Source organism: Lactuca saligna, chromosome 2, assembly GCF_052625555.1.
Source record: "Lactuca saligna cultivar CGN05327 chromosome 2, ASM5262555v1, whole genome shotgun sequence".
Taxonomy (NCBI): Eukaryota; Viridiplantae; Streptophyta; class Magnoliopsida; order Asterales; family Asteraceae; genus Lactuca; species Lactuca saligna.
The window spans coordinates 164,812,991-164,823,840 of record NC_136418.1 but is presented as its reverse complement, the minus strand read 5'-3'; the positions used below and the strand labels follow the sequence as shown (position 1 = coordinate 164,823,840).

The 10,850-nt window shown below is 34.7% G+C and overlaps 2 protein-coding genes across 2 annotated transcripts; both read right to left on the bottom strand.

Annotated features, from left to right (window-relative positions):
- Nucleotides 1-425: 425 nt before the first annotated feature.
- LOC145032553 (ras-related protein RABA1b-like) lies at nucleotides 426-1,569 on the bottom strand. Its single transcript, XM_078981400.1, has 2 exons — nucleotides 1,214-1,569; nucleotides 426-1,085 (listed from the first exon to the last, which is right to left on the bottom strand). The coding sequence occupies exons 1-2, from the start codon at nucleotides 1,480-1,482 to the stop codon at nucleotides 650-652; spliced, it is 705 nt and encodes a 234-aa protein (XP_078837526.1). The 5' UTR covers nucleotides 1,483-1,569; the 3' UTR covers nucleotides 426-649.
- A 6,307-nt stretch (nucleotides 1,570-7,876) lies between these two features.
- On the bottom strand, nucleotides 7,877-8,854 carry LOC145030338 (uncharacterized). The gene is made up of 2 exons (XM_078978721.1): nucleotides 8,773-8,854; nucleotides 7,877-8,676 (listed from the first exon to the last, which is right to left on the bottom strand). Exons 1-2 carry the CDS (start codon nucleotides 8,852-8,854, stop codon nucleotides 7,877-7,879), a joined length of 882 nt encoding a protein of 293 aa, XP_078834847.1.
- Nucleotides 8,855-10,850: the final 1,996 nt, after the last annotated feature.

The window sequence follows — 10,850 nt, the reverse complement described above, 5'->3', positions numbered from 1 at the left end:
TAAAATCCACTGCTAACATATGTGTGAGACCTATGAGGTTATCTAAGAACGCCCTATACGGATATTATGTTAACATCGATGTACATGAATGTACAAAAATATAAATTATGTCAATGATATTGTAACACAATGCATAATATTACAAAAGAGTTAAAGTTTGCCGATCGATAATCCATAAGTCTAGCTTAAGAATGGTCTGAAAATACATTTTTCATTTTCTTTGAAAATTATGTGCTCCATTTGCCTGGGCTCTACAAATATCTCCGCAGGATAAAAATGTAATAATTCTCAAGCACAAAAAAATGAAAAATGGAGAAAATCGTAATCGTATTTTGAGTTGGATATTCGTATGTCTCAAAAATGGCGTGAAGCCTCTCTTTGCAGTGACAAAAAAAAAAAAAAAAAAAAAAAGGAATAAGATGACGGAAAAAACATGGTTTTCGAATTTAATTTGCAGTTACAAATAAGTAATAACCGTTTTCTAGTATTTTTGTATCTTGGCAAACAGTAGATTTTGACATACATCAGAAACGTTAATAAAATATATAGCCTATTCCATTTTGTCGTTCACCACATTACTTTGTCAACTTCATCTCTATGTAATTCCATTCGTCATAAAAAACATGCCATAACCTCAAGCGAATCACTATCAGACTAACTTACAACAATCATTGTGTTTAATGGGAGCCACTTCATCAACAACCTTAATTTCTTTCCACCCATCAAGATTTGGTTTTGACTCATCGTTCTTGGCTTCAAGACTCTTTTGACTTGCAATTTTATATATTTTAGTGATCATTTGGAGAAATGCATCTTCTACATTCAAATTCTCCTTTGCAGATGTCTCCAAGAAACATAACTTCTCTACTTCAGCAAGCTTTTGCCCATCTTCAACCTCGACTTCCCTCAAATCAACCAAATCACTCTTGTTGCCAACAAGAACAATAACCATATCAGGATCTCCAAACTCTTTAAGTTCCTGTAACCATTTCCTTACATTCTCAAAGGTTTCATTTCTTGTGATATCATAGACAAGCATCGCCCCTAGTGCTCCACGATAATATGAATTCGTTATTGCTCTGAACCTGTATGAAATGCGTATAATATATATATATATATATATATATATATATATATATATATATATATATTTTCAATTAGCAGTATATGAAGATGGAGAAAGGATGAAAAGCTTGAGAAGTACTGAACATACCTTTCTTGTCCAGCAGTGTCCCATATTTGAGCTTTGATGATCTTATCACCAAGTTTAGTATTCCGATATGCAAATTCAACCCCAATTGTTGGCTTTGTATCCAAATGAAATTCATCTTTAGCAAACCTTGATAAAAGATTTGATTTCCCGACTGCTGAGTCTCCAATCAAAACTGTTTTAAATAAGTAATCACACTCTTCATCGGCCATGTGTTTATATTTGTGCTCTTTTTGGAAAGGTTGATGGTGAATATAAAGAGTGAGCAACATCGGAGAAGAGCATGATGGTTGTCATTGTTATAACGACTGAGCAACATTCCACATGAACAATTGAACATGATGGTTGTCACTGTTACTTGGTTTTTGAGAAAGGCATGCTCTTTTAATCAAAGTCAAGGATGATGGGTGGGCCCCATGTCCTATAATTATGGGCTACGCTTAATTTGTGGTAATTTAAACACTTTATGTGTCCCTCTCGAGATTGATCCATCCGGTACAATACATTTGCAGGTATCCTGTAATTCGGTAAGCCATGCCTTTTATATACGAATAAATTAATTTTTTAAGTAGAAATATCATTTTTCATTATATAGGTTTTTAGCTTAAAAATATAAAATTAGCGATTAAACATATATATAAAAATAGGATTAATGATAAATGTGTAGAAAGAAAAAAACTAATGATTAGGGCGTGTTTGGTACAAAGTTTTTGGAAGGTTTGGGTGGGAGCTTTTAGTTTTTAATTTTTGATAAAACGTTATATTTTAAATAAAAAAACTTTGTTTGGCAGGACGTAGCTTTTAGTTTTAACAAAACGTTCCGATTTTAAAAGTTACTTCATGTAGTGTTTAACAAAATGCTCCTGAGCTTTTGAAATCAATTTTCATAATTATCCTTAAAAATATATTTATATATTTATTTATTTTTAATCAATTGTCCTTTTATATAATTTTATATATTTCAAAAGCTTCGAGTTACTTTTGCTAAACTTTCATATAACAAATAAAAGCTACAGTTTTCCGCTACCAGCTAACTGCTACACGCTAGCAGCTATCCGCTTTCCAGCTAACAGCTACTTTTACCAAACACGCCCTAAATGTGTAAAAAAGTAAAATTAATGACTTGATTTATACCAAACAAAAATATATTAATGACCAAATCTACAGCGAAACCTACAATATATAATCCATTGTAATAATATTTTTTTTAACAATGTAAACATTTTAATAGTTAGATATGTAAAAAAAAAAAAAAAAAAAAAATTAATAACTAAACATGTAAAAAGTTTGCATATATCAAAGACTCTTTTGTAGTTCTTAAAAGATAAAGATAAATTTAATTACTTGCTTATCGGTAAAATATTATATTGTTATCATATATTAGACTGGTAAATGAAACAGTTAAATACCTAAAAAGCTTTACAATCGCTTAAACCACATTGTATGCAATTAAATGTGAATTGTGCTTAAAGACTTTGCTTACTTCAAAATGAAGATTGATGATAACTCATCATGTAACATCTACCTTTTGAACGGATTTGCAACCACAAAAGTTAGGTTTCAATATTAACGTTAGTAAAATCAAATTTAATCATGAATGATTTTGAAAATTGCTATTTTGGTGTCTCAATTATACTTGGGTGGTGTTCCTTTGTTTGTGAATTTTTTTTTTCATCATTTATCAATCATTCGGTGTTCGCTCTCTGGAACTTGACTCGTGGCCTCCTCTTCCTTCATCCAACAAATTATCTGCGTCTGCCCCTCTACTTGATCTCAACCTCTCCGCCTCTGTTCAAGATCTGGGAAGCTCCGGTTCTCAATCGGGTGATGATTCTACCTCTAATGAAATCTCCAATCTACTTAAGATTGGTGGTGATGTTGGTTTTCAGATCCCCCCAGATGCTCTAATCGTTGTGGATATCATCAATAATGGTGTTCCAATCGATATGGATGAAGTCAACAATGGTGAAGGTGTTAATAAAGTTTCCCAATGAATTGCTTAAGTTTGAACATCAGGGGCTGTGGGGAATCTCATAAAATTAATTGGATTCGTAAGTTGAAAAACTCACATAAAATTAATTTGAACATAGATTTCGATGTCGTGTTTGTTAATCCAGTTGGAAGATCTGGAGGGATTGTTAGCATCTTGGATCCAAATATTTTTGCCAAATCACAAATTTACTCTTCCAGACATTATCTAGCTATTTCGGGTCATTAGATCGGTGTTCCTAGAGTTACAACTATTGTTAATGTTTATGGACCTCAGCCTGTATCAGATAAAAGGAAACTTTGGAGGGATCTCATTAATTTAAAAAGTAGCCTGGATGGTGTATGGATATTTCTTGGAGATTTTAATGTTGTTGTTAGACATGAAGTTGAAAGAGTCAATTCCATATTTTGTCATTCTGCTGCAAGAGACTTCAACAAATTCATTGCAGATGCTGGACTTCAGGAATTCAATCTCGGTGGAAAAACAAAATTCACTTATCTGTGTGAGGATAGTTTAAAACTTAGTAAATTGGATCGCCTTCTGGTGTGTTCAAACTTCATTGCACATCAACCACTCACCTATGTTATAGCCTTACCACGAGAGTATTGCACCCACACTCCACTTGTGCTTATGCCCTCCAATCGTAACTTTGGCCCACCACCCATTAGATTCTTTAATTCCTGGTTATTCAGGGACGATTTTGGTAACACATTCGTATCTGCTTGCAGCTACTTTGTGGGTTTTGGAACGTCCGATATGTTCTTAAAGGCTAGACTCAAATATGTCAGGAAAAAAGTATGAACTGGAGGAATTTAGAGGAAGCTGCTGAAACTCGTTCTTTGATAGAAGTTGAGATATCGGAACGCAAAGAAAACAAGATCAAAATTTGTGAATTAGAGCGATTTGCAAAACTTGACCTTCAACAAAAAGAAAAAATTCGATGGTTAGTTGATTGTGATGATAACTCTCACTTTTTTCGTGGTGCAATAAAAAACAAGAATAGAAAAAAAATGCATGGTTTGATAATCAATGGTGTGTGGAACATTGAACCGGAAGCGATTAAACGCGAGGTACATCAATTTTTCAAAGACATGTTTCACGAAAAATGGCCGGTCAGGACAAAGTTTATCAACCCTAGTTTTAAAATCCTCTCTCCCCTTCATTGTTCGATCCTCAATGCCCCAATTTCACCTAAGGAGATCAAACAAGCGATCTGGTGCTTGGGGGGAGGGGGATCTCCTGGACCGGATGGATACACGTTTAAGGTATTAAAAAAGAAATGGGATCTCATTAAACACGATAACATCAGATTTGTTGCACATTTCGAATCAACAGGAAGGTTCGCAAGACGATGCATTCCTCATTTATCACTCTAATCCCTAAGATCAAGGACCCGATGAACTTGGGTGATTATAGGCCATTGGCTTAACCGGATGCATGTATAAAATTGTTTCCAAAATCTAGGCTTCACGACTAAAACAGCTGATTGGTGATGTCGTGAATGAGGTCCAATCCACTTACATAGAAGGTAGACATATCCTTGAAGGCCCCCTGGTAATCAACGAAGTTATTGCATGGCCAGAAAAGACTGGGAAACAAATCTTTCTCTTCAAGATTGATTTTGAGAAAGTTGTTGATTCAATTAATTAGGGATACCTAGAATCTACAATGGAACAAATAGGATTTAGTCAGAAATGGAGACATCTTAATCATGGGTGTTTAACATCTTCAAGGGCATCTGTCCTCGTCAACGGATCCCCAACATAGGAATTTTCCATATCAAAATGAGTTCGATAGAGCGACCCACTATCACTTTTCCTATTCATAATAGCAATGGAGGGGCTACATATTGCGGTCAAAACAACACTGGAAAAAGATCTCATCCAAGGTATCTCGTTACCATATAACGGACCTACCATTTCACAATTATTTTATGCAGACGATGTCATATTCCTTGGAGAATGGAATAGGAGTGGCATTAAAAATCTGGCCATAATATTAAAATTCTTCCACATATGCTCAGGGCTGAGGTCAATTTTCATAAATCACGACTATATGTCATTGGAGTTTCGCATTACGAACTACCTTCGCATGCTAAAATATTGGGTTGTCAAAGAAGTTCACTTCGATTTACATACTTGGGGGTCCCAGTTGGAGCAAATATGACGTTAAAGAAACATTGGAGGCTAATCATTGATAAATTCCAAGCACGCTTATCAACTTGGAAAGCCAAAACTCTTTCCTTTAGGGGGTGACTCACCCTTATCAAATCAGCCCTAAACAGTCTCCCAATGTACTATCTTCCCTTATTCAAAGCTCCATCTGGCATTATTGATGATCTTGAAAATTTGAGAAAAAGGTTCTTGTGGGGCGGGGATGACTCAAAAAAGCAAAATTCAATGGGTTTCATGGTTAAAAGTTGTAGCTGCTAAAAAGGATGGTGGTCTTGGGGTCGGTTCATTAAGAGCCCAAAATTTGGCATTGCTTACAAAATGGTGGTGGAGATTGAAGGCAACATCGGGGGGATTATGACAGAAGAGCATCCACATTATACATAATTTGACAAACAAGCTAGTCACTTATATTGTGAAAGCCTCACTTGGTAGTACCTGGTATAATATCGCTAAGGCAATAAAATATCTCCATGAATTTGATATCAATCACCAAGAAGTTTGCACTCTAATTCCCAATTCAAATGTCAATATCTTGTTTTGGAAGGATCGATGGTGTGACTCACTAACTTTACAGGAACGATTCCTTAGATTATATGCTATTGAGTCAAAAAAAAATCATGTATGATATCAGATTGAAACATGTTTTTAATGAAGGTGGAAATCGACGACTATGGATGGGGAGTTTTTAGTTGATTTTATGGAATTATGTTCCATCATACAAGGCGTTAACGCAAACCCTACACCAATCGGGCCCCGCTTTAACTTAAATCCAGATGGAAGTTACACGGTCAATACCTTGCGAAAAAAGATAAACTCCTCCTCAAACTCCTACTCTGGCATAACAATCAACTGGGCAAAAGCAATTCCTTTGAAAGTTAAATGCTTTGTCTGGAGAACATTAATGGGTAGGTTGTCGGTGGCAACAAACTTGACAAACCGGGGAGTTAGTTTCGTAAACACAAATTGCCCTTTGTGCAATGGCGAACAGGAAACAGGCGATCATCTATTTGTTTAATGTCCTATAGAAACTGAGGCGAGATCTTGGATATTTAAATGGTGTGGTATTCCAGCAACCAACTTCGAAACAGTTACTGAATTACACAATTTTACACATACATGGGGGAATAGTCCAAGAAAAAGGGAGAGATTCAAGGTGGTAATCTACGAGATGCTTTGGTCTACGTGTCTGGCTAGAAACAACTCCATCTTTAAGGCGTCGAAAACGATACCAACTAGGATTGCGGACAAGGTGATATCTCAAACGTATGGTTGGTTCAAATATAGAGCTTCTGAGTTAAAAATGTAGGTGGCTAGACTAGAGTATATCTCCATTTTGTTAAAATATTGTATTCTTTCCTGTAATTGCCCACAAATAATCACTTACTATTTGTGTGGGACTTATATATATATATATATATATATATATATATATATATATATATATATATATATATATATATATATATATATATTATTCACCGTTTCATAAAAAAAAATTATGGATGAGATGGAGAGAGTAAAAATTTCCATTTAAAATAAAATAACATAAAAACATTTGTCCGCCTTTTTTTTTACAAAAAAAGAAAAACCAAATTTTTTTATTTATTGAAAAAATATCTTCAACTCTTTCTTTTATAAAACATAGATTTCTTTAAGAAAAAAACTAGACACCATAACAACAATATATTTTGAAAAAATCATTTACAAACTCTAAAAAAACAATTTAGTTTTCTTTTAAATTTGAAGATAAAAAGTTCCGTTATATTTTATAAAAGTAAGTCCGAACCCTTAGAAAACTTTTTTTTTTTTTTTTTTTTTGCTAACTCACTAGTATAATGAGAATAATCACTTAAATTTTATTGAACAAAAACGAACCAATATAAAAATAATAATTTGTTAAATAAAGAATACGAACAAAAGAAAATAAATTTGTTTATCTATTTGTTTGTTTGTTGGGTTAAAATTTATGAAAAAATTAAAGCCCTATACACATTAAGAAATAACAATTTACCTTTTGTTTATCTTATTTTGTTTTCAAAGGATAATTATCGTCTGTTAGATGATCACATATAACAAATTTTAAATCCCCTCCCCAACATAATGGCAATATCCATAAACAAGATAATTTAGAAATCCAATTAAATTCACATCGATACACATGGATGCCAAAAAATACTTGAACCCGATGGGTAGAATTGAACCTCAATGTTTTTGGAACGGGTTTTCCAAGAGATAAAGGGTTATTAGACCGGATGAGATTTTTTATAAAAATATTTTGCAGGTTGGGGATGATTACAGTATTTTTTTTGGAAATGACAAACATATTTATATAAAGCAACATGATCAGCAAGAAACTAAATCATGAGGAGTGTACAAGTACAAAGAGAAAGTAACTAAATCATGAGCAGTGTACAAGTACAAAGAGAAAATAACAAGTACAGTAGTATTTTAGCAAAAGAGAGATAAACTCCAATCAATCCATCTAGCCTTAACACCTTGGGTTCAGTACTTAAACCATGTGTATGTTTGAGAGATCACTTCATCCGCGATTTTTACGGGGATCACCCTTGTTTGTTTGAACATCGTGTTGTTTCTCGCCATCCATACGAACCATAAGAGACCATAAACAATCACATTCATTCTTTCTCTCTTTTTAGGACAACTACCCCAATTTGCAGCGAAATTAACAAAGTCGATGACATTGTTAAACTGAGTAACCTTAATTCCGCACCAGTTAAATATCCATCCACGCGTCTCTCTTGCCACTAAGCAATTGATAAATAGATGATCACCTATTTCTTTTTCCAAATTACAAAGTGGACATGTGGCTGATTGTAGTTTTATACCCCTTATTTCCAAATTTGCTGCCACCGGTATGCGATCTAAGAGGGCCCTCCGTATAAAACATCTTATTTTCAGTGGAACCACCTTGGACCAATTTATTAGTGCACCTGATTGTAGGATAGCATTCTTTGCATCCAAATATTTTCGGAGGGAATGAACCGTATACTTACCATTTGTACTTAACTTAAATCGAAAACAGTTGACCACCGGTAGGGTATTAGTATCACCGATCAGGGAGCAAAGACTTATGAAATCCGAAAACACGTCATCCTCCATCTGTTGAACTTTCCAACACCAATTGAAACTATCAGTCTTGATCCTGTCATTAATTGTGCAAAGCTTCTTCTTTTCCAAATATATAAACGTGGGAATCTTTCTTGTAGTGTGAGTGTGCCACACCACCGGTCTTTCCAAAAAAGAAAGGAGGTGTTTGATGCTGGGATCATTGTAAACAAATCCTGGTGATTTACATCATATGCAGGTAGGGATTGTATTGTTTTGGCGATGTTGCACCATGTCCCATTTGCTGATTTTTTTTTTGCTATTATCGTAACCGGCCTCTTGTTCAAGTTGTGGATTGAGATTATACATTCCTTCCATAAACACATATCTCCTGTTTTTATCTTCCACCACCATTTTGTTAATAAAGCAATATTCTGCGCCTTCAACGTTCCAACACCAAGACCTCCATCAGATTTGGCAGCAACCACTTTTGTCCATGATACCAAATGAATTTTGGATTTGGGATCGTCTCCACCCCACAAAAACTTTCATCTCAGTTTTTCTAAGTCAACCAGGATCCCTTTGGGTGCTTTAAACAAGGACATGTAGTACATGGGAAGACTATTTAGAACGGACTTGATTAACGTGAGGCGTCCACCAAAAGATAAAGTTTTTGCCTTCCATACAGAGAGTCGAGATTGAAATTTATCAATTATCGGTCTCCAAAATTTCTTTAATGACATATTTGCCCCTACGGGCACACCAAGATATGTAAACGGCAAAGAGCTTTGGAGACAACCTAGAATTTGTGCCTGCTGAGTAAGGTTTGAGTCCTCAACACCAATCCCAAAAAGAATCAACTTCTGGAAGTTAACTTTCAATCCAAAACTTATCTGAAAGCATTTTAAAATCTTAGCCAAATTCTTAATCGATGAATTATCCCATTTACCCACAAAGATCGCATCATCTGCGTAGAATAGATGCGAGACAGTTGGACCATTATTAGGTAGTGTAATACTTGAGATGAAATTTTGTTCCCGTCCACTTTTTAATACTTGATTTAATCCCTCCATGGCAATTATGAATAAGAATGACGACAGTGGGTCCCCTTGCCTCACCCATTTTGTGATTTCAAATTCTTGGGTTGGTGATCCATTTACCAAAACCGATGCGCGCGAAGATGAGAGAGAAGCATGTATCCATTTCCGCCACTTAATGCTAAACCCCATTTGTGTCATTATGTAATCCAAATATCCCAGTTTAAGGAATCAAATGCCTTTTCAAAATCAACCTTGAATATATATAACTTTTCTTTCGATTTTTTGGCCTATGAGTGTATTTCATTGATTATCAATGGTCCTTCTAATATGTGTCTCTCCTCAATATACGCAGATTGCACCTTTTCTACTACTGTGCCAACCACCCTTTTCAATCTACCAGCTAGGATCTTGGCCACGATTTTGTACATGCATCCTATGAGGTTGATCGGTCTATAATCTCCAAGTAACATAGGGTCCTTTATCTTTGGTATTAGGGTGATAAAGGATGCATTACATCTAAACGCAAACTTCTTATGCTTCTCAAAGTATGACACAAACCGGATAATGTCATGATGTATCAAATCCCAGTTATGTTTCAAAATCTTGAAAGTTTACCCATTAGGGCCCGGCGATTTGTCTCCACCACAACTCCAAATAGCTGCCTTGATCTCATCAATTGTGATTTGAGCATCTAATAATTCACAGTCGACAATCGTAAATTTTTTGAAACTATTACTGATCAATTTCGGTCGATTTGGCCATTTGTCTTTGAATTTATTGGCAAAAAACTCATGTACCTCCTTCTTGATATAAGACGGATCAGTGTTCCAATCACCATTTATAATTAATCCGTGCAAATGATTTTTCCTGTTTTTGCTTTTTACCACCCCATGGAAGAATTGCGAATTCTAATCACCGTCTATGAGCCACCAAATTTTAGCTTTTTGTTGGAGATCTTGCTTGGCAAAATTTTCCATTTCGTGAATTTTTGCCTTGTGATCTCTTCATGTATTAATTTCATCCTCTGACAGTCTTCTTAATTCAGCCATAGTCTATAATACCTCCACCTCCTGTTTAATTGACTTAGTAATTTGGATTCTGCCTCAGACTCCAAGTTACACCACTTTCCAATTGTCTTCCTAATAAATTTGAGTTTGACAAAATTGCAAGAATGGTCCCTGTGGTATGTCAAAACTAGCAACTTTGGTACAAAATGGGTTTGGCTTGCAAGGATGGTCCAATAGTTTCATTTTGTTGCGAGTTTGGTCCAATTTCCTATGAACTTTTTTATAATGACGGATTTGCCCTTTATTATTTTATTTTCCAATTTTCTTTTATTATAATAATTAAAAAATAGTTAAAAATAAAAA

What these genes read in the sequence shown, in the direction of transcription:
- LOC145032553 (XM_078981400.1), bottom strand. Translation starts at nt 1,482, where the DNA reads ATGTTGCTCACTCTTTATATTCACCATCAACCTTTCCAAAAAGAGCAC. An exon ending in GACACTGCTGGACAAGAAAG is followed by an intron (nt 1,086 to 1,213) that starts GTATGTTCAGTA and finishes CATTTCATACAG; the next exon opens with GTTCAGAGCAATAACGAATT.
- LOC145030338 (XM_078978721.1), bottom strand. Translation starts at nt 8,854, where the DNA reads ATGGTGGTGGAAGATAAAAACAGGAGATATGTGTTTATGGAAGGAATG. An exon ending in ACAACTTGAACAAGAGGCCG is followed by an intron (nt 8,677 to 8,772) that starts GTTACGATAATA and finishes GTAAATCACCAG; the next exon opens with GATTTGTTTACAATGATCCC.